Raw genomic sequence first — 24,240 nt, forward strand, 5'->3', positions numbered from 1 at the left:
AAGGTAAATGCAGTCAATTTTTTAACGTAAATATTTTAGAGAAAATGCATGTTGTGTAACCGTATTTGATCTGTGCATAAGCTCTTAAAGTGACAGCAGTCTAATATTCCTGCTACTGTCTGTCATGTTAATCAAAGAACAAAAGACAGAAAATCACTCGTTGCTCTTTAATAAATTAACTTTAATTGTTTAATAAATTAACTTTATAAGTTTAGACTATAAGACTAACTTTTTTCATAGTTTGGCTGGTCCTTGACTTATAGTCAGGTGCAACTTGTATTTCAAAATTAATTCATACTGAACTAAGAGAAAACATTACCGTCTACAGCCACGAGTTGGTGTAGTTGTTCAGAAGCGACACCGAGGAAGAATTCAATGGATTCAGTGTTGTGGAATGAGATCGCGGAAGCTTGGTGAACTTGCTTACCGGTAACTTGTTGGTATCGCTGGCTTATGTTCATTTAGCCTATTCAGCCTCCTAGGTAGGCTATGTTGTTTATGCTATTGTGTAGCTGAATCAGGGTTTCCCGCAGAAAATATTAAGGTTAGTTTTTTTTTCTTCTGTACCTCCATGAAATACCTTCAAGTTAGCCTACGTGTCGCCACCATACACATCAGCATAAATGCTCCTGATAAATTATTTGTTATTAAAGCACTAACGTTTACAAACCACTGTTAATTTAACATAAAAGCAAGCAGGCTACTGCGTGCATGGTTTGCCATGACTGAATGCGCGCAAAGTGCGCTCCCTTAATTCCTAAATAGCTGACCTCAATACCTCAGTTCCTCGCGATCTCCTACATCTCTGTTATTATCAATGAAGCTGACTGCACAATGAATCTTTCATAATATCTATACTTTGTTTGTTATAATTAGAGGATTTGCCAGCATGCAGAATTCCGCACTGAACAAAGTCAGTTTGGAGCGGTGAGGGGATTCCATCTTAAATGCTTCTGATTGGTCATTGCGTTCAAGAAATCAACACATATGTCTGTGATTGGCTACTTCGCTCAAGACTGCAAACATGTTACAAATAGAAACTCTGGAATAGAAAAAAATTTCCCCAGGATCAAGACAGTGTTTCTGCGCTTCAATACCCCACCACCCTCCAGCGAACCCGTGGAGAGGCTGAAAAGTCTCGTTTACATGCGCTTCATTAAGGCACACGCGCGCGGTCTCTTGCTCTCTCTTCCTCTCTGCCGTGCACGCGCTGCGCGGTTTGGAGCACAGACTCTGTCTCGCGGGCGCGCTCGCTCTAGATTCTGGGAGGTTTTAACTAATTCGCGGGCATCAGTGAGCCGCTATCAATATGCAGGAGACTCCCGGACCTTCCGGTAGACTTGGGATGTCTGCATTTCTATACTGAATTAATATTGGCGTTATAATTATTAATTTTTTTTATTGAAATAATAGCCCATCCGCGCATCTCTACTACCCGGGCTGGGAAGGTGTGAATTTTGATTAATACGTTCTGTGATAATAAATAAATAAAACGCTATGTGGAATAGCCTATTGATGACTGTCTTTCCTGTAGGGGTGGGCGATATGGCAAAAATATCATATCACGATTTTTTTCAGGAAAATCACGATTCACGATTTTATCACGATTCCTTTTCATGTTGGTTTTACTATTTTGCAAGTGACTGAGCATCACAGCCAAACTAATGTCCCTATTTTAAAAACAAAGCCTTAGGTAACAAAATATAAAATAAAAAAGAATTGCAGACATTTAGGCCAAAGTGGCGAAGATAAAAAATATTTGTCATTGTCTTTGTTATTAAAAATTAAGAACAAAGATACACATACACAACTTAATATACAAATTAAATAAACAGTGCTTTATTTTTTCAGCTACAGGTGTATTTAACAGCATTGAAGAAAGTAATTAAATGAACAAATATGAAAATAAAACACAACATCGACTCCACTGTATAACTTTTACATTGATTCTTATTAAAGCTACTATTAAAGTTCTCAGTCAAGAGTGAGTGAGATGCTCTTTGTATTTTGTTGTTTTATTAACAGGGATAGTTCTCCCAAAAATTTAAATTCTCTCAAGCCACTTTAAACCCGAATAAGTCTCCCTCTTCTGTTGAAAATAAAAGTTATTTGGAGGAATGTGGGTAAACAAACAGTTGATGTACCATAATATAGTGGTACATGACTTCCATAATAGTTTTTTCCTACTATGGTAATCAATGGGGACCAGCAACCGCCCGGTTAGCCACACTCCTCAAAATATATTCTTTTGTGTTCAGCACAAGAAATAAATTAATACAGGTTTGGAACAACATTAGAGAGTGAGTAAATAATGACGGAATTTTTATTTTTGGGTAACTGTCCCTTTAAGGACAAGCGGCAGCATATTTACTATTAGGGCTACTGTCACTTTAAGATCTGCGCGCAACGAGTCTACATGCATTTGACAAGCAGATTTTTTTCTTCATTTTTTCTATTGTTCTTTCACTTTAGACATAACCAACTTTGTTTATGTAAACCTTGTGTGTATTTGACAGTATTAGCGCAATAAGACTCGAAAGATAACTTAGTTCAGTAACGGGCGCTGTTAGACAGGCTTTTAGTGCATGCGCACGTCAGATGTTTGCGCGCAGAAGCGCCCGTTAGAACAGCGCATCAGCAGCGAATGGCATGTTTAACCAGCAAGGCTTTAAAGCACATGCAAATAATTATTTTTTTATGAACTACAGTGTCCCGTTCCTCTGCATTTCATGTGGATATACGTCGCGCTGTACAGTATGTTGAGACGGAGGCGCCAGAAATGCAAACTGATAAAATGGACGATCCTACGATATTTCTTCAAAAGCAGATCGTGGAGACATTTTAATCGTCCACGATCAAAAATCGTAATATCGCACACCCCTACTTTCCTGTTATTTCTATCCTGCAGTGTTAATTTAGTCGGATGACTGACGTTATTCATTGCCAGGAGTCACGACTTCTAGGTGCATTTAAAGGGGGCCGTGTCTGTCAATCAAGCTGCAGCATGTGTGAGGCGCTGCAAACGGCTTTTAATTTTTGGTAACGCATGAGTACTCTAACGCGTTACTTTTATGAATAGATAACGCTGTAACGTAACTGATTACTTTTAATTGATGGTAACGTTGTAACCTAATTAACTACTTTCCAAAGTAACTATACCCAACACTGCTCACCGGACACGCACTTTCTCCGTTTATGGCCTGCAATATTGTTGTTTAAGGACATTATGGAATTAAGATAATGTCTGTTCTATGTTATGATTGTAGGCTACTGTACAATTAAATACGTTGCTTAGTCTGCGGCCTGAATTCACTTATCTCAGAGCGTCCGTTAACTGAATGAATTGAGAATATCACCTGAAAATCCGATAACATCAGCAATTTTCATTCAACCAGCCGATTTCTGTAAATTAATGTAAAACTAATTTTGCAGCACAGGGTGAAGTCATAACGACGATTTGAGACAAATAAATGTACATTTAAATGGCGCTCTGTGGCGTGGCAGGATTTTGAACGCGGACAGACGTGGCGAATGGCGCCACCAGCATAGAGAATAATGTGTTCGAATTTTAAAGACGCGGTGCTGCGCGACGCACATATTTATCTGTTAAACCAACAACTGTTTGTTTGTTTTGTTGTGAACTTGAATGTCACCTGTGAAGACTGCCGTTTCAAAAGAGAAACTAGATGGCATGGCAGGTTATTTTGCTTAAGTTTCCAATTGACTGAAGATGTAAGTTATTGTTACATTTTGTTCTTATTAAATGTTTTAAATTTGACAATGTAGTGTGGTACATTGCGAACAAAGGTCAGATATTATGCATAAAAGTCTGGTCTAAAAAAGGCATAGCAACCTGTGCTTAAAAAAACAAAAACAAAAACAACCTGTGCTTTTTAAAAAATAGTAAAATAAAAAATTGTATCTAAACCTAGAATCTAATCGAAACGTGACCTTAGAATCGAAAATTTAATCGAATCGAGGATTTGGAGAATCGTGACACCCCTAATAATTAGCCTATGTGACAATAAAATTTGTTCTGGTTAAAATCAACAAATAATCCTGATAATTAATTGTGATCTCAATATTGATCAAAATAATCGTTATTATAATTTTGGCCATAACCGTGCAGCCCTAGTCGCAGCACAGATCAGCAGCAGGAGTCAGATTTCACCTCATTTCGCCTCACTCTGGACTTCCAAGACCATGGAATATTTGGTTTCAAATCTAAATGTAAAAGCGCTTATTTAAGCGTTTGTCATTTTACTGTTTTGTTGTTGTGTTTTAATGATAATGAACGCACGATTCAAGCAATTGCCACCCCCGAATTGGTGTTAATTCAGTTTTCAGTTAATTCCTATGTAAGATCACTTCCATAGGAATTAATAGAAGATGCTCACTTTGCTCCGCACCGATATGAATACCTGTACGGCCGTGCACATTTTACTTTTCGAATTGGCAGTTTAAAAGCGTGGTGCAAAAGAGGGGAAAACTCCAATGGGACTATCTACGGGATAGGCTAATAGCCGAATTGCTGTAGTCGATAATGTGTGACAGATTAGATTAGGGCAATTCCAGTGTTATGGATGTGATATTTGCAGTCAAACTTTAAATATACATTCTCAGTAATGCATTTAATACAATATATTGAAATGTCTGTTTATATATCCATACTCCCTTAATAAAGGAGTCCAGACATTAGAAAAATATCAGTTTACACATGCGTTTTATATTTAATATGAAGGAAATACACATGCGTACAGACATGAGGAAAAAAAATTGAAGTTTTAGGTGGCAAAATATTTTTTTTCACTGACTGAGCGCTTGTTTCGCTCTCCGTCAAGCATTCATTCAGCTCAGCGTACCTGTGTGTGACGTACCGCAAACTATAGTGTGAGCGCGCGACTCACCGTCGCGTTTCTCTCACACACGCAAAGAGAGCAAGAGAGAGTCTTGTATACCACGGCACGCAAAATCGACGCGCTACATGTAAACTATATTCTTGTTTGTATTTTCCTGTCAAAATAACTGAGTTCATCTGGTATTCAGCTTTTTATGAACAAGCAGAAGAGATGCCGGTTTCTCCGGTAGTGGACGGAACTAATGCGCAAACGACAATCTTATTGGATGGCGCTCGTACCTGTTTTAATTTTAATCTCTTTTTTTTTTACAGAAACACTGAATGACCAACAATATCTTAAGCACCACCAGTTCAGTTAAAATGACAAATTTTACATTCATGCATGATTATCAAGTTTTAGTTCTAATCACTAAAGTTCTATCATTAAATAGGCTAATGCTTGATTATCATAATATAATGCTTGATGTACATTTTAGATATTTAATGCCATTTTACACTAAGCTTATTTGGTGGAATTATATAAAAGTTTTTGCAATTCATTTAATGTGTAGAAGATAATGTTCACAGAATTAAATGTGACATTTGAAGTGAGTCTTATATTCCTCATGTTTTTGTAATGCCTTTGAATAATATGGGGGGCATGAATCGCAATATATATCGCAGAATCGAAGCGCAATACTTGCTGTATCGCAATATGTTAAAAATCGCAATATTGAATCATGGTCCAAATATCACAATACCATCGAATAGTCACATTTTTGCCAATTCCCACCCCTAACAAATATTATTGTGATTATTGGATATGCACTGATATACGGTATGCTTGAAACCGATCACAGCAAGTCATATGCATACGATTTAATATGAAGCATCCGTAACGGTCACGCAATGCATTTTTATGGTTGTTCAGAGCAAAGTAGTAGGATGAAATATCGATCCTAAAAAGCATAAACATAGTTTAGCTTTGCATATAAAGTTTCAAGTTATTTGCATTTATAATTTTTATTTTAAAAACGTAATATTTAAAACGTTACGTGACCGAGCAGTGAAGCGTCGTGACCTCTTAATTATAGCCCTTATAAATTCAACAGGCAGTGCTGTTATGACAAAATTAGTATTTATTTCTGAGGCATGCCTCCATCTTTCTGCAAAATGCTTTGTTAAAATAAAGTTTTAAAACCCCTTTGATCCCTAAAGGTGCAGATATTACAATATGCAGATTTAAATATCAAAGCTAATTGAACAAACACTGATGTTAATATTGCTTCAGGAAAAATATATATTTACAACACACAAAAAATAAATTCCGGACAAACAAATTTTTTACACGGACAAGTAAATCTGTCATTTAGGACGAGCACATGAAAAGGCTTAATGTCGAGCCCTGCTTCAAATATATTTATTTGCACTTTTCGTAACATGTATACTTGAATAAAGATAAACACAAGCTTGACCATGCAAGAAGCAGCTGAACTTTGATTATAGCCTAATTGCTTATCTAAACGGCTCATTGTCATAGAAATGGACTGAAAAGTATAAACTGACCAGCAGATCACATGATCAGCACAGTGTTTCTTGAGAATACTCCAGTTTTGCTTGAGAATACTCCAGTTTTGCTATGCCCGCACGAGTAATTCTCAATGAGGGGTTGGCAATTGTGATGATAACTTGCCTTTGAGTGGACCTTTATTCAGATTTATTATGCATCTCAGTAGTCTCTCACTAAACCACACTTTTCAGGTGCTCTAGGCTTTTTGCCCTATGTAGTAACTTGAGCTATGAAACGCTGGTTATGTTAAAAATGGATGTTGTAATGTTACTTAATATTTGTTACTTGCCCAGTACATTCTTGACATTGAATTACGTTTGTATGATTTTAAAATGGATTATGACTCTTGAATGGTCTTATCCCTCATTATTTACAGTCTTGGTGTGGCCGGGCATGGTGCAAACATATTAAAAAAAGGCTTTGCTGCTTGTAAAGTGGTCAAAACTGTTTAATTTTATAGATTACGTTCTGGTAGCCTATCTCTTTCACTAATTTTGACAAATTTACCTTATCCTAGGCCTCTTATTTGTTTTCAGGATCAGATTTTTTTTATTTATTATTATTATTGTTATTTTATATATATATATATATATATATATATATATATATATATATATATATAATATATATACATACAAATCCAGTAGTCTAAAATCCACATTCTTGACTTTTTTTGGCCTCCACTAGTGAAACTGTGACCTTGAGGTTTTTATCTTGGAGGATACAAATATTGTAGACAGCTAAAATGTTTTTGGCTTGGCAAGGTCATTTTAGCAACATTATGTATGTTCATGGTTGTGAATGGCTGCATACTCGCTTGTTCTGCCCTCCGGTCAGGGGCAAGTCTGGCCACCTACTCACTGCAGTTACTTTATGAGTTAAGTGTGTACGTCACGGTGCTCTTGGTCTATGGCTTGTGCTCCTCCTGAGGGGTGTGGCACTTCAGAAGGAGCCACTCTGGCACTCTGCCACATCTGTCACTCTCCTAAGAGAATTGGGTGAACGGTCAGCCTGCTGGCTTAGACACCAAATCTGATCATAGGGATTCAAATTTGCAGCTTTTAGCATGGCTCTGTAGGATCTCCCACCCTCCCCCACCAGTGCAGCAAGAGTAGCGAAGTGCTCTGGTAAATAGGGACTGATTTATGGCTGTGGTGTTGAGACTCCTCTTCCTGCTCTTAACTAGAGTTGTGAGGAGATTAAAGCTGTGGTGCTGTCACCCACAGGCATCTCTCATCCTTCCGATCACTCTTATTAAGGTTAGCTGTGGTCGTAATTGTTAACTTCTCACCATCTTCATGGCTTCAGGTAAAAAAAAAAGTTAAGGAGGGTTTAGTTATGTCTGCCCCAAAAGAATCAGTTTAATGAATGGTTGTTTGTGCCAGTCTGCTGATTTTGGTGAAGTGTGTAATCGTGCACTGTTTTTTTTTTTTTGGGTGGTTTGTAGTAGTGACTGCACACTGTGATTTTTGCCTTACAGGTAGTCTTGACACCTCCTGCCACGCTACACAAACACTGCAAAAGTGAAGTTATCTAGTTTTTTTTTATTAACTTCTTTGTCCCCCTGTTTAGCCTATGTCCAGAAAGGTTTTTTTTATTTTATTTTTATTTTTATTGCCGTAGTGATAATTAATTAAAAAACGATGCTGCAAATATTCTGGACATGAAACTTCATAAAGAATGTTTAAAATGCAACAAGCTGTAGCTTGTTTTAGTGACTTTGATCCTTATGCCGCCGGCGAGAGTGTCAAAGTGTCCGGAAGTCATTCATTTTCAATGTGAGCTGGCGGCGAGCTCCAGCGAGGGCGGTGCGTCTTGGACAGTGATGAGTCAGGTCAACTTTATGGTAATGAGCTATGATGAGGTTCGGCGGCAACCAATCGGAATGTGAAAGTCCTGGGCAATTTCACTGGGCAATTTTCCGATTTTGGGCTATTTGTCTTCAATAACATGTCGTCTTTCAGACTTGTGGTGAAAAAGTCCAAAATGCACATTTAGGTCTTTTAGGTCACTTTGTCTATTTGCGTTTGTAGATTTCTCCTAAAATCAACAAAAGTTGGCATTCTAAATCAACATGCTGCTCCGCGATCGCTGTCTTCACCCTGTCATCACACATACCGTTGGAAAGTTCTCTCCTGTACATTGTTGTTGGATCCAGATATGGTCATTTCCTTTTTATCAGTAACCAATCGTGAAAGTACAATGGGCATTTTTTTGTCATTCTCCAACTAAACATCTCAGCCTATGTAGCACCTATTTACACCAAACTTTCCAGTTATACACTTAGCAGTATTCTGAAGATGTTTTCTGAGGGATTTGTTAATAAACCATTCCTGGCCTGATTTATGTGACATTTTAATAAAAAATATGGTGAATTTTTTTTTTTTTTTTTTTTTTAAGGCTATGGATAGTATATTTGGATTTCCTTGGTAAATTAAATTAAAACGAGAATAAAAACGGAGAGAATGTGTCTCCGTCCACACCAGCATTTTAGCTGCGTATTAGAATTGATCATTAAAACGACTGAAAACGCGGATCACGTGACCATTCACCAACACTGGGCATACGCGTGCCGATGTAAACAGGCGTAAGTAGGCAGTTATAGCATTGTAAAATGCTGAATTTACTTGCACAACAGCTGCTAGCAAAGACATCAAAGTCAGTAACGCTTGTAATTCGTTATCCATCTTGCAGTCACTAAAGTTATGTAGTCCAGGCTGTTTTTGTGTATGTTTTCTTCCCGGGGACGGGTCATGTGATGGGTGGCTGACGAATCAGGGAAGGATACGCCATGACTGATGACATCCAATCAATGAGTCGAGCGTGAGCCTCTGCTTCATCGTTTCTAAAGTCCTCCGTTTTGACCGTCTTCACTAAAACGCCCTCCGGAGATTCAAAATGCAAAACGGGGTTGGCAGCGTTTCTTAACTTCTCCGTTTTAGGCCTACGTTTTTGCCATGTAGTCTGGACAGGAGGTGCAAACGTAGCAAAAGGTCTCCGTTTCTAAACGAAAACGCAGTAGTGTGGATGGGGCCTTAGATTAGGCTGGTCAGTGTAGATTTTCACCAGGGTAGTTTTAACAGCCATGTGGAGAGGCCTAGAGAAAGAGGGAAATTGGGGGTTGGGTGAAAAATGGCTGAAGGAGGAACTAAATGGGAGGAGCTTGGGATGGAACATTTTTCTTGTAGGGTAGTTGAAGAATGAAGGCGATGCATTCCTTGCCACCCCCCACATGTGCATATTCACTCACTAACTTGCATATGCACACATGGAGGTAGTTGTGGTTGAGTAGACCATCTCACCAGGCTGCATCTTCCCCCACCCTTGCCTGGTTTGGCACATCTACATAATTCTCCGACTCATCTGATTACCTTGCAAACGGGACGAGCAGCTTAAGTACATGATGTGCACATGAATTTACACCTCGCTCATGCTCAAATATTCCAAAAACGCTCACAAATGCAGGCAGCAACAGGGCTGGTTTTAAGTCTTGGCTTCAGCAGGTGGGCCGCCTTCTTGTGTTCCTACATCTGCCTGCCTGGTCTGGCAGCTGCTGTTGTTTAACTACCACTGCTTCTGCTGCTGCCTCACTTTAAACTCCTTTGTTCTTTCCTCACCATCAACAAATTGTAAAGAATGAATGAATTTAGGCTCTGTGCGTGTGTGTGTGTGTGTGTGTGTGTGTGTGTGTGTGTGTGTTGGCCCTTTTGTTTGGGAGCAGAAGGAACAGAGGGTGGGGGTTGGGATCAAAGGTTGGCAAAGAGTCAGTTACAACTGATTTAACTGCACACAAAAAAAAACTCAGTCTCACCACCCTTCAACTGTTCTCATATCTCTCAACAGCTGTGAGTCACTGGCTGAAAATTAAATAAAGCATGGTTTAAGTGAGCAAAATGGAAGAGGCTTGCTCTCACCTAGAGCTATTTGTGTTAATACTCCCTCTCTCTCTCTCTCTCTCCCTTCCTCTCCAGGTCCTGTAACCTGACTTTGCCTGACGCTGCGTTCTCTGAGAGAATTAAGGAAATATGGAGTGACATGCTGCAGATTAGTTAGCGGATTAGCGGCTTTGAGGACATCCACCTCTGTGTGAGCACACATTCCCTGTCCTGCTTCTGAAGCTCCGCTGCACAGCAGGAGCACTGCTGTAATGGCTGACCCAGGCATGATCAACCTCTTTGGAGATGATGGGAATCTGTTCTCTGATGAGTTGGAGGGCCTGGGGGACTGTGGCTACCCCCAAGGTCAGGCAAATCCCATGAGTCAACAGATGCCCCATGAGCACCAAGGCTACGGACAGCTCCCCTCTTCTCTTCACCTCTCCTCACCTGCTGTCCCTGGACAGGCCAAGCTTGGCCACCATTTTGACCACTTTAATCAGTATGAGCAGCCCAAAATGCATCCAATGGACCAGCAGGGGGGCCGGTTGATGGGTAACGGACCAGTAAATGGCATGTCCTCCCCTCATTCCCGCTATCATGGTGCTCCGCCAAGTGCGGGAGGGACAGCAGGGCATCATGTCTACCCGGGTGCACAAGGAGATGGGCGGAGCCAATCATTCCCAGATGGTGGAAATGTGTGGGGTGCTCAAGCGATACAGGTGCCCGAACAAACTAGACCACCTTTCCAGCAGCAACCTCCACAAACCTCCTCTCATCAGCACGGCCCTGCTGGACCACAAGGACACGCACACCAAATGGGCCCTTTTATTGGCCGTGGTGACTATGCCATTCAGGGTCACAACCAGACCCAAACACCTCCCAGAATGAACCACTTTCCACAAGGCCTCCCTCAGGAAGCCAATCATTTCATGGGTCACATGGGTATAACTCAGAATCCCGGCATGTCGGGGCCCCCCATGCGTCACCCGGCACAGCCTCCTCAACAGCATCAGCAACCCAATCAGCAGTTTCTCCACAGACCCAGCCAGGGTCCGGGTCATCCGGAGTCCGTCGCCAGCCATAACCCCCAGTTCCCACAAAGCCCTTCACGGCAGCAGCAGGTCATGAGTGGAAGACCCCACCAAACCATGGGATTTAACATGCACAACCAGCAAGTCCCTTCCAACACTGTAAACAGCTCAGGGCAGTACCCTCCCTATCCTTCGTACGGCAACCTTAATCAGGGATTAGCCAACACTTCAGGAATGAGTCCCAACTTGAGCCTTACCACCAGCAGCAACAGCAACCCTAATGCTCCTGTGACCCAGGTGCAACGCTACCCTGCCCCAACTGGGCCCCAGCGCTACCCCACAGCTGGGGCTCAACAGGGACCAATGCACCAGCAGCCCATTCATGTGAACCAAATCAACACCCAGCCTATGCATCAAGCTCAGAACCAGTCTACAGCCCAGCAGAAGCTGCAGCAACAGCATCTACAGACTCCACCTCAGGGATCATACGCCTCCCCTCCTTCCATGTCACCCATGAGGAACCTGGCCACCCCTGCAGGCACCCCACCTCCCCAGCAGGGCCGGCCACCCAGTGCTGGTTTGGGAACCGATGTTGGTAGCTACCCTGTCGTGCCACATCAATCTCAAGGCCCAATGGCTCATGCCCAGAGAGGAGCCGGCCCGATGAATGCAGCGCAGCAACATCCCCACCAACAGCTACCATCACATCCCTCGCACCCACATCCTCCTCCAACCCAGATGTATGCTGCTTTGTCACCCAATCACAGGGCCACGAGCGCTCAAGGAAGACCTCCAGCAGGACTGGGTGCAAACCACACAGAGCCACTGGTCCCGCAGGACCAGAGGATGCTTGCTCAACAAGCGCAGCGCCAGCAGCTGCAGACGCCCCCATTGCCTTTCCAGCTGCAGCAGGTGCACACCCCTCCCTCTATTCCTCCATCACAGACACACCTAGGTGCACACCACCAGAACTCCCCTCCATCTCAGCAGGCATGGGCACCTCCTCGCCAGTCACCTCCACCCATGCAGAAAGTGCCTCACATGCAGGTGAGTTTTGCAAATGAAGCATGCATTCTGTTGCCATTTAAAAGTCCTTTTGAAAATCCATGTGCATGTGGGTGGCAGAAGGCCCTTGAAGGTTTCTCTTGTCGGCTATGGTGCCGCCCGTGCCCCACAAGTGTGGAAATGGATTTTTACAGCTGTTTGTTTCCTCCTCGCTGCATATCCTGGCCCTCCCCAAGACACAGGCGCCACAGTGCTAATCTCCAAACCCCTACCCCTCCCCCCTTCCCACTCTGAAGGGGAAATGCTCCCTTCCTGCTCGCAGTAAGCATCATTCTCCTCCCCCGTCTGCACTCCTTCCGTTCCCCTCTTGCTCGCTCTGTCTGCATCATTTCTCTCTCTCTCTCTCTCTCTCTCTCTCTCTCTCTCTCTCTCTCTCTCTCTCTCTCTCTCTCTCTCTCTCTCTCTCTCTCTCTCTCTCTCTCTCTCTCTCTCTCTGTGTTTGCTTTGCCTGTCTCGGAGGACTCATGCGTGAGTTAATGGTGTACAGCAGGATGCGTCCTGTTGGGAGGGGGGAGCCAGTGTCACGTGCTTCAAATACCATTAGCTTGTTTTGCTCTGAAAGCCTCTTTCTCTAGTGACCCATTCACACACAATGGCTGCTGTTATTCCAGCGTACACATCCTGCATATTTTTGTGTCTCTTTCTCACTCGTTCCACCATTGACAGCCATGGCTCAATGTCAGTGATGGTGTCTTTTTGATTATGTGCTTTATATTAAAGTTTTGTGGTTGACATTTTAAGATCAGTCAGTATTAATTTATCCACATCACTTGTGACCTAGATGAAATTCATGTCTGGATCATGAGTTGCCTAAAGTCATTTGATCCTAATATATATATTTCTCTAATAGGATTTGATTTTTAGTGGGCATGAATTTTCACCCTATTTTTCTAATATGTTACTGATCTTACAAACGATTAATCTATGCATACTTTTCATAAAAAATAATCACTTTTGACCTCGCAGTTCTTAAAGCTACACTGTAATTTAAGTTGATTCTTAGCCAAAACACCGTTCTACCAACTTATTCTCGTAAGCATAGAATCTGCCATTTATAATACATACAAGTGAGTCGCTCGAATGGCGGAAGCCATGTTGCGCCTCCATCTTGAAAATACATTAGCCAAAGAGGGACATACCTGGAAATTTAAGCTTTGCCTTTCGCGGTTTTACACTCAGTGACACCATGATGAATGCGAGGGGGATATTACTCGTGACTGCCGGCAGATTTGAAATATTACGTCCACCGTAGGAGTTAAAACGCCCTCGGAATGGGATGGCCTAGAAAGTAATATTCAGTTGGTAGTAATAAACAATTTCACCGCTAGATGAGAGTAATTTCTACTAGTGTTGTCAAAGTACCGGTACTTCGGTACCAAGTCGATGTGACGGTACCAGCATTTCTGTAGTACCGGGTATATTCGGTACACTAATATGCACCTGTTTTCAGTCGCTTCTGTGTTTATCTAAGCGCGGGGCTCCAGACTAACTTTTTTACTAGGAGCACTGTAGCCAATATATACCACGATATAGTGACCGTGTGTATTAAACTGCAAAAAGACTATTTAAATATTAACCCTGCTTGTCTCTGTGTAAATGAATGGCGCAGACGCGCGGTTTCATTTACCACACACACACACACACACACTGAAGCACGAGTGGCGCTCGCGCTGTTTTCAGTCTCTGCTGCCTCACGTTATGATGAAATTAATCTCCAGAGCCACTCTGAGAGTCACTTCATGAGCATTTTACCGTTTCATTTGAGAAAATCGTCATATCATACGCACACAAACTCAAAGGTCTTCACGGCAACCCGTCAAAATAAAAGTTCGGTTTAACTTTTATAAAATTTACAAATAATTATATTAGTCTACTGTACAATAGATTTAGCTACGTCTTTATTATGTAGTAAAAATACTACTAATAATAATAATAATGTGTGCATAGAAGGTTGGAATATTTGAATGTGTGCATAGGTTGCTTATTTTTAAGCAATATTTCTCAATATTTGCGTTTTACAGCATGTAGCCTTCAATGCTTATATGTATTTTCTTATGATTACCTTCATAAATAAAGTAATTGAATTTATTTTATTTTTTTCAAATAAAATAGAAAAATAGTTCCAACAGATTTGGATCGCAAAGCATTGCGGCTTCATAAATTTTATAAAATTCGAATAGTATTTTATTTTTCGAATAATAATTACAGATCGAATATTCAATTTTTTTTATATTCGTGCACATCCCTACGACAGACTTCTCTCTTATAAAGCATGTCAAACCAAACATTTAGTCCACTTAAATCCTGCCCATTTCTTACAAATGACTGCAAGCTCACTATCAGATAGGTCTATGCTGATACGTAGAACCAAGTCCTTGCTCTACATTTGTCTTTTTCGAGAATACATTTTACACGGATGTTTACAATACGAAAGAAAAGATGTCACCACTTTCATATATTGCCTTTAAATCTCAGTTTTAGACCAGCTGAGACATGTTAATTTTATTTATAGCAGGTTAGCTTCTCTCATTTCTGAAACGTACAATGGTGGTTGTAAAATATTTGGGCAGGAATATAAAATGCATTCATGACCAATAGTTTAAGTCCTATGTTTTTTTCTCCTTTACTTTGTCATCCTATACTTGGTTGAAGTTTGAATGAAGTGAGTCAGATGTGATGTTCACTTTGCACTGCACTGTTCACTTCTCGCACTATTAAACCCCAGTGCTGTGTTTTCTGATAGAATATTAAGAGGTTTGATGAGAAATAAAAGAGAGCGTGACCTTTAAGTAGAGCAGTGCTTTATCTGAGGGAACAGACTCTTCATTGTGGCTCCAGTCAAACTGGTACCAAGCGCAAGTGTTCACAGCATCACACTAGGCTTTAAGAACTAAAATAGAAGTGCAGATGGGAATGCATGCATGAGACGTTTTGCTGTGGCTAGGCCTGTCTTGATAATTATTATATTGACTTTTCGCACGATATATGGACATGACCGCAATAAACTTTGAAGTATATTGCCCATTTTGTTTACATGCTTGTTTACATCATTAATTTCACAAACATTTTAGCCTATCACGCTGCCTCAGTCATCTTGCCTGCTATCTGAGGTGGAGGCAGGGCTCAGGCAGCTCTGCCCCATACACAATAGAGAGAGAGCAGACAGCGACAAGGGAACCTAGCATGCGCGATTTACATGTCTCATTCTTCAGGTCAAGTAATATATTTGTATAAAAAGGTTGGCCATCAGTTGTCAGAAGATCAAAGCGATATCTTTGTCGTAATATGCTTTCAACGGTTGAGGGAACTTCACATTACTGGCGTCTAGTGTTGTCACGGTACCAAAATTTCAGTATTCGGTACCGATACCTGTGAAAATCCACGGTTCTCGGTACCGATTTCGGTACCAAAGCTAATTTAGATTAAATTTGCATATATTAAAGTGTATATCCATTTGTTAGATAACATTAGATAAAATGACCTAACAATAGTTATATACACTGAAGCAATTATTCTCCTTGGGGTAATAATGTAGCCTACTAATACATTTTTAAAATCAAGTGTTTGTATTAAATAACATTCACAAACATACATTAATGTTGTAAAAATATATTGTTCACTCAATGTGTTTTTGTTAGATAAGGCATTAAGTAATGTTAATGAATGGTATCTTATTGTAGTGTTACCAACTAAACAGGAGATAAAACGTGTTTTGTTTGACTTGACTGTCCTTTTATTTAATCCAAAACTGCGTTCATATTTAAAAGGCCTTTTAAACTAGATACAACCGCACACGATACTACTTTAGGGGCCGTTCACATATCGCGTTTTATGCGCGTGCTAATTCGTTATTTCAAATGTAGGCGCGCGGCTTATAATAGAAGCATCTCAACAGGTCATGTGACAAAAACCAGCGGCCTTTCCGTAACAACATGAACATGGAAAGCTCGGCCGAACAGCTGATCATAGCTGTACAGGGCGTCTTTTTATTTCTCATCTCAATGAATATATCTAGTAGTAAAGCCAATGCAAGGGCTAGAAATCAATTAATTCTTTGATACTTCCTGGTCATCATGGAGAGCGCAGTTTGCAGCGCTTTCTCCTTTCCACAAGCGCGTGCTTTCCGTTGCGTCTGCCGTTGCTATGCAACCATGAACAGAGGCGCGCGCCGCGCCTGGAAAACGAATTTGCACGCGCAAAAAACGCGCTATGTGAACGGCTCTTTCCTCCTTTCTTGTCAACAAGTGGATTCAGAGAAACCGCATTAGCAGCGCCGCCGGTCGCCATGTCTCAGTGTGTTTATGAAGAGGAGGACGCAACTGTGCACCTTTCGGACAGCGCATCAAGAACCGGTCGGATTAATCCGATACTTCGGTACTACCGGTACTTAAGAAAAGCTGGTACCGTAACCATTTAATTTTTTTAGTACCGAAATGGTACCGAAGTACCAGGTCTTTTGACAACACTACTGGCGTCAATGCTGTTTTTTAAAACACTGAATCAGTGCCATTGATTTCTGTGAAGTGAAACAACAGCCTTCAGCATTACCCATGTGACACGCCGATTGACAAGTGAGCCTTGTGAAGTGGCACTCAGTTAAAGGTAGGGTAGGTAGGATTTATATAAAAACTTTTTACCAAATTTGATTAAACTTTCTATATATATCAATGCATAATTAAAATGTAAGTACTCTGATAAAAAGAGTATAAAAATCGAGTGACTCTAGACCGTTTAATCTTCATTAAACACAGCTCATTATTTCCATTCGGGACGAATCACAGGATTGGCTTGCGCGACTGTCACACTCCGTCGCCATGACTACCGTCGTTATTACTGGCTCTGCCCACGTGCGCGCAGTCGCGCACACCGTTTTTAGGTGGGAGTGAATGGAATTAATGAGCTGTGTTTATTGAAGATTAAATACACTAGTCACTCGGTTTTTTATACTCTCTATTTCAGAGTACTTGCATTTTAATTATGCATTGGTATATAAAGACAGTTTAAACAAATTTGAATAAAAGTTTTTTTTAGACAATTCTGACCTACCCTACCTTTAAGTTCAACACCTGATTTCATTCATAAATTAATCAGTATTTTTAGGCATATTATGAGTGATTTAATGACTCTGAGCCTGTCTAACGCACGCAGAGATGTGCCAGTGCTGATACAGATTTGAGAATCTGTACTTAACTAACTGTTAAATAAATATAGCTGCAAGCAGCAATTATCGGGGCCAAGCTTAAGACAAGACATGCCAACATGGCTGGGAGTGTCAGACCAACTGCAGCAAGGAGCAATTAAAGACATTTAAGATGATTTAAGGCAAAATAGCTGAATGATTTAATGGATTATCACTTTTGACCAATAGGTGGCGCAGTTACAAAAATTATGTGGTATAATTACACGTACCATTACACGACATGTACCAAGTTTGGTCTGAATATGATAAAGCTTTGTGGAGATACAGCCATATGTCTGTTTTTCCAAGCTCTACTTAAAATTAGTTTGCGTGGTTTTCGAGAACGCTTTGACAATGACATGAATTCCATAACTTTTTGTCTGCATGGTCTGAAGATGATTTTAATTACATTTTCGTGAAACTTTCCTGCAAGTGGTTCTATGGGCTGCCATAGACTCCCAGAGCGGAATAATAATAATAATAGGAACGCCTATCAAAACCTAATAATTAGGGGGGTGACGAGATCTCGTGACACTAAAATGTGACGAGATTTCTCGACGAGTGAAAAGCTGTCGCGCGATATCGCCATGATTAGCATAGAATATGCCACCGCTACATTCACATTACGGTGTACACCGCGGCCGCCTCCACTGTCGTTTTGCTATTGTAAACGTCTACTCTGCTCATCCAGCACGAGTTGCAGTCGCACACAGACTGTGACAGTGCAGCAGGAATCAGTTCACTGATCGCATTATGATGGCAGAGGATTTGTTGAGCAACAGAGTCGATCTGAGATGTCTTAGGGCGGTTCACACAGAACGTGTTTTTCCATTCCAGTGCGGTAGTTTTCCATTGTTTTTCCATGTAAACGCGCTAGACGGATGTGTAACCTTGCGCTCGCGTCTTGCATCTTTTGCAGCGTCTCGCGGATGACACAGCATTCTAAAAATGTGGCGCTCAAGTTAAAATCAGTTCCCCCATTCTACTGCCAGTGTATCGCATTTTACAAAGCAAAAACACATTCTGTGTGAATGGCCCCTTATCTTGTAGAACGCGTGCTCAGCACCGCCACTACGGAGTGAAAATGAAAGTAAAACACGATGCGCGCAAATTAGACTGCATACAATAGCCCGTCTCCCAATATCAAACCTATCTATGGACGTTGTGGCTCTGGTCTCTGTTTTGTTCTCTGTTTGCACTTTGAATACAGAGAGAGTTGGCCTACTTTGATTATGGTTGCACTTGCACTTAATTATCGTTTGCACTAATAAGACTAAGAAAAACTTGTTTTATACTGTTTTTATTTCTATTTTCAATTTGTGGAAAGTAGTTTCATTTGGAGGTCACACACAGCCTCAATCAGAAGTTCTGGAAGCTCATAATGGTACAGTAAGATCTGAAGAGACCCGTGTGAAATCATACTTCAGTTGAGTTTGTGGTAACCTTTACAGTGTTTCTATATTGTTGTATTTCAATGTATTTGATAATTCATACTCTTAAAGTAGAACTGAAATGACATTCATTACAAGATGATTTAGTTAAAACATTTCAAAATCCACCTGCAGACTATTTTTCCAGTCATGAATTTTGTCATTGAGGATTTCTATCAAATATTGTGCAAAAATCTCGTATCGTTCTAGTTAACCCAATCTCGTGTCTTGTCTCGTGAGATAATGGTCTCGTCACACCCCTACTAATAATAGGAACAGATACAATGGTGCCTATGCACTTTCAATGCTTGGCCCCTAATAATAGCCCAATAAGCTTATTTATATAGCATAATAACATGCCGATAATATCGCATATTCCTTCACCATGACAGCCCTAGCCATGGCTTAAATCCAGTCATGCCCTATGTGGAGAGTGAACAGCCATGTTTATGATTCCTTTATTTCCTGTTTAGCAGTTCATGCAAGGTGCTAGCCTCTTGAGTCTCTCGGCTGACAGCAGCTGACAGCCGTCTTAGTGGTGTCGCACTCTCTCTGGGTGAGATGCAAGCAGAGCAGTACTTCCTAAATATTCAGCTTGTATAGCCAGGAAGGTACGGTTGTATGCTTGCAATTGCTGCTCTTTAATTTGCGCAAACTAAATGTTGTAAAAGGAAGTTGTGACAGAATGGGTAAAATGGCAAGTGTATAAATGTTCTAGTCTCTTGGACAGCTTTTTGATATTTGTCTTAAGTCCTAACGTGGCAGAGTGTTTTCCCGTTGTTTTTACAGAGAACAACAGCCTCAAAGCTTTATAAACTAGTTTGACTCTCAGATTGGAAAGCCTTTGCTATACTTTGGCATTCTGGGTGGGGTGTTTGGAGTAGTTAGCTGCTAGTAAGTAGCTTACAAAATCTAGGTGTTTCAATGCCATAAATTTGTAGCTCATTAGATTTCCTCTGAGCCAGAGGCAGACTGAAGTTCAGCAGTAGTAGTAAGTAATGAATCTTGAAGATAAAGTTTAGCTAGGGTTAGGCTCAGTGTCTGGGAGCCTGCTTTTCATCAGATGAATTGGGTGTTAACTCATGGGTTCGCCCTGCAAAAAGCCTGCCGTGCTGCGCCGAAGCTCAGTGCTCCTTCAGGGAGTATTTAGCTCATCGAGTGAGCACTTTGCCTGCTAGATTAACTGACACGTCAGTCTTCCCCTCTGAGAGATGAAATCCTATATTGAACATATTGTATTCTGGACTGCTGCTGTCAAATTAGAAATGCAGAGAGCGCATGCGGTAGGCCTATTGTCATTCATGCAATTGATTATTGGGGAGGCTTGGCAGGAGGAGAGACATTTATCCGTTAAAGTGCCAGCAGAACACTCGCTGTTCCAGCTGCTCTAATGACCACCATTGGACTGGGTGTTGGGCATTTTCTGTGACCTTGGCACTGTTTGGCATGCACTGTGCACCCTTATATCTCCTGCCGTTGTTTACAGGAAATATGTATTTCATCACCACAATGATGTGGTTTACAAAGTCTTTTGTTTTAAAGCGAAGTGCATGGTAATGTAATACTCTAGACTAGAATCAACAGATGGCTTAAAAAGAATACACCGTTTCCATCCTGGCAAATCATGAAGATTGTTTTCACCTGGGCAGTTTTTTGTAGCATATTGCATTATATTTGCTGATGTTTAAAACTGAGGCATTTATGAAGTATAGATATAATTTATTAGTTTCATAATGCCTCAGTCCCATCTGCTGCAGGGACTCTGAGAAACTGGACTCTTAGCTCAGCTGCCAACATGTTTCCTGTCAGCCCTCTTTGCAATGAATGGAGAGTGGAACAGAGATAACTGCAAGGAGAAAGGCAAAACCATTGCTGCATTGATTCTGCTGAGCTACAACTTGCACTGGCACTAATGGGAGCAATAGTAATCAGATGAAGTAACATGGCATGATGTAGGGCTGCACGATTCATCGAAAATAAACTGAAATCACAATTTGGCTTAGTGCGATTTATGAAATCGCAAAGGTTGCTTTTTTTTCTCTTTTTATTTTTTATAAATGAATACACAGCGTTAGTGAAGAGTGGCTCTGTGATCAGTAGTAACTGCTGCTCCATCTCTGACAGCACTGCAAGTTTGAGTTGCTTATAGTGTGCATTTGCATATCATAATGTGCAAAGATACATGCTTCAAACTAGGGCTGCACAATACTGGGAAAATATGCAATATGCGATGTTGTTGAATATTGCAATAACGATTTTTCTTGCGACATAACATTTCCCTAGAGAAATGCTATTTTTATTAGCTATTTTACAAAATCATTTATATATGTAATGATGATTATACTCAATTAGATCAGAAGAATATCTTTTACCTGATTATTTAAAAGTCTAATTCAGGAAGAGCCAGGACATTTTTTAAATATAGGCCTAACTCTGAATGTATTCATCTGAAAGAAGAATGTCAAATACACCTAGGATGGCTTGAGGGTAGTCGTGGGCGATATGGCAAAAATATATCACGATTTTTTTCAGGAAAATCACGATTCAAATCATATTCTGCTTAGGGCCCCCAAAAGGCTCGGGCCGGCACTGAATGCAGAAATTTAGGCCAAAGTGGCCAAGATAAAAATCTTTGTCATTATTTTCTTTGTTAGTGAAAGATTTTCTCTTTGCGTTTTGTTGTATTAATGTTCCAGATGACTGTAGAGATTGGTTTTATTTCCTCTCGTCGTGGACATCTCTCTTGAAGCCAAAATATTGCCATATTTCAGACGTATTGCCATATTTCAGACGTACAGTTCTTTTAAGTTTTTTACTGTTGTCATTTTCCTCGCTTGTCTCTACTCCCGCCATCAGTTTTTATTTTCCACTCTCTGCTCTGATCCCCTATGTTTCCTTTTGGGCCCGGTTTAGCCAATGGCATATTAGCACCTACTGGGTAGGCGGACATAAAGATAGTAAGGCCACATCTGATTGGTCAAATTTGGATAGACAGCCTATGCATGCAATACACAAATGCTTGGCACATAAAATTAATTTAATTTATCGAACCTGTCTGCGATACGGATATCGCATATACTATTCTCGCGATAACGATAATTTTTCGATATATTGTGCAGCCCTACTTCAAACGTCTTCTCAAACTTGTAATGCAATTTTTACTCAGTCGAGTGTCTGAAATAACTTCCTTTTGTGAGCTGATGTGGCTTCTTATCATAGGCAGACAATATATTATTTTATAGTAGCCTATTCTATAGACCTTATGAAGCTCCGCCCCTTTTCAGCGCTCCACTCGTTGTGTTCTGTCTTCCGGTTTGTATTTCCACAGCATAAAGATCTTACAGATGTATAAATGAACAGCTCGTTTTAAAATCTTCTGACATTTGACATCTTCTTTAAACATTAGTTCTCATAATAACTTGTTAACTCTACAATAAATAAATCTAATTAACCAGCTAAATACATTCTGCCAGTGATGCCGTAGAAATATACAGGGTTACCGCAAAAACAAAATTGGCTGCGCGCTTGTTTGTCTGGTGCATAAAGTCTATAAAGTAATAAAGGCTATGTTGATTAGCATTGCATTAAAATACTTTATTCTTATCAAAATACCAGAGAAGCCTGGAAGAACACAGAAAAAACATATATTGTCACAGTCGTGTGTTTATTGTCTTCATGTTTATCGGTGCATCTCTTATATACTGTAGTCAACATTTGAAGTGGCTCAAAAAAGTTAAGTTGTCCTAAGACAAGAATGTATAACTTAATGTAAGGTTTTGATCCACTTCAAATGTTGACTACTATATATATAGTAGTCAACATTTGAAGTGGATCAATACACCCTAATTCTGTGTTCTATCTTGATTTATATTTCTTCATTCTTGGTACTAACAGATCTCCCTGTTTCTCTCCCCTGTAAACAGCATTCTCCATCAGACCCTTCCCTGGAGATAACATCCAGTAAGGCACCTGTCTCGGGCCCAAACCTCCAACCAGCCAGCTGTGACATACAGCAGACGGAGAGCGAGCTCAAGCCAAAAAAGAAGAAAAAGAAGAAAGCCAAGGTAAGTGACGGCCAGGAGGGTAACGACATCAGTGGTGAGGCTGGTGGAGAGGCAGCTGCTCTGATTAACAAGGGAGACAGTCTTATGACTCCCGTGGAACAGTCTTCTGTTGAAAAGAAGAGCAAAAAGAAGCCAAAGGAGAAGGAGCCTAAGGAACCGAAAGAGCCCAAGACTCCGAAAACCCCGAAGACTCCCAAGACACCCAAGACACCCAAAGAACCCAAGGAGAAAAAAGTGAAGACTGCCACCCCGAAGCCTAAAAGTTCCAAAAAGCCCAGGTAATTTTAGTTTGAAATTTTAGTTTCCTGTAGCGTTCTCCTTGCCTTTAAAAAAAAAAAAAAAAAAAAAAAAAAAAATATATATATATATATATATATATATATATAGTTTTAAACTGTTAAATAATCATGAATGATTGTATTGTAGAAATTACTTTGATTTGTTTTCTAGGACTATTATTAAGCTGATAGTGCTATATCATAGTTTAGTCAGTTTAAAGGTGTCAGGGGTGTTCTGTTTTATTACACTTTTGAGACACAAGGAACTTGATATTGTCTATAGATAAGAAGACTTCAGCTTTTTTGTTGTGAACTCATGCGCTAAACCACAAACTTGACTCCTTTCTGATAAACCCTCCCTAGTTATCCGAACTTCATTTTTAGTTTTGTGAAGGGTTACTATCAACTTTGCTGGTCATTTGTTCTGTCAGGAGTTTATATGTTAATAACCACTGCCTAAAACATCATACTATCATAAATATATCCACTGTATATCTGCTGTCTCACTTCTGGATATAGTTAATAATCATGGTGCTCCAATCCCCATGCAACCCCCCCACCCCACCAACCATTTCCATCCCCCTCAAAAAAGAGAGCAAAGAAAATGCATCCATCCTGAATATGCAGAGCAGCAAGGTTATATGGCCATTTTTTCTCTCTAGCTGAGGTAGTAACATGATCCGGCTGAGGAATGTGTCAGCCTTCCCCCTTAACCTCCTCCTCCCCTCGCCTATCCAAAGCCTGTCACTCCACCGCCACGTCCCTTTCATCCAGAGGAAAAGGGCTGGGCCAAAACAAGCGCATCTGCAGCACAGTGCCAGAGCAGTAGGTCATCTGAAGGGGGAGGAGGGAGGAAAGTGTGTGTTTGTGAAAAAGGAAAAGGGGAGGGGGAATGTCTCCATTCAAAA

At 40.6% G+C, this 24,240-nt stretch overlaps 1 protein-coding gene across 1 annotated transcript in view; it reads left to right on the plus strand.

Annotated features, from left to right (window-relative positions):
• Positions 1 to 24,240, plus strand: part of chd7 (chromodomain helicase DNA binding protein 7) — a 72,123-nt gene that overhangs the window by 16,924 nt on the left and 30,959 nt on the right. Inside the window, exons 2-3 of the mRNA XM_079611992.1 lie at positions 10,379 to 12,363; positions 22,914 to 23,332. Coding sequence (XP_079468118.1) covers positions 10,555 to 12,363; positions 22,914 to 23,332 — 2,228 coding nt within the window. The 5' untranslated portion in view covers positions 10,379 to 10,554. The remainder of the gene's footprint in view (positions 1 to 10,378; positions 12,364 to 22,913; positions 23,333 to 24,240) is intronic.

This window comes from Phoxinus phoxinus (assembly GCF_949152265.1).
Source record: "Phoxinus phoxinus genome assembly, chromosome: 5".
In the NCBI taxonomy this organism is placed as follows: Eukaryota; Metazoa; Chordata; class Actinopteri; order Cypriniformes; family Leuciscidae; genus Phoxinus; species Phoxinus phoxinus.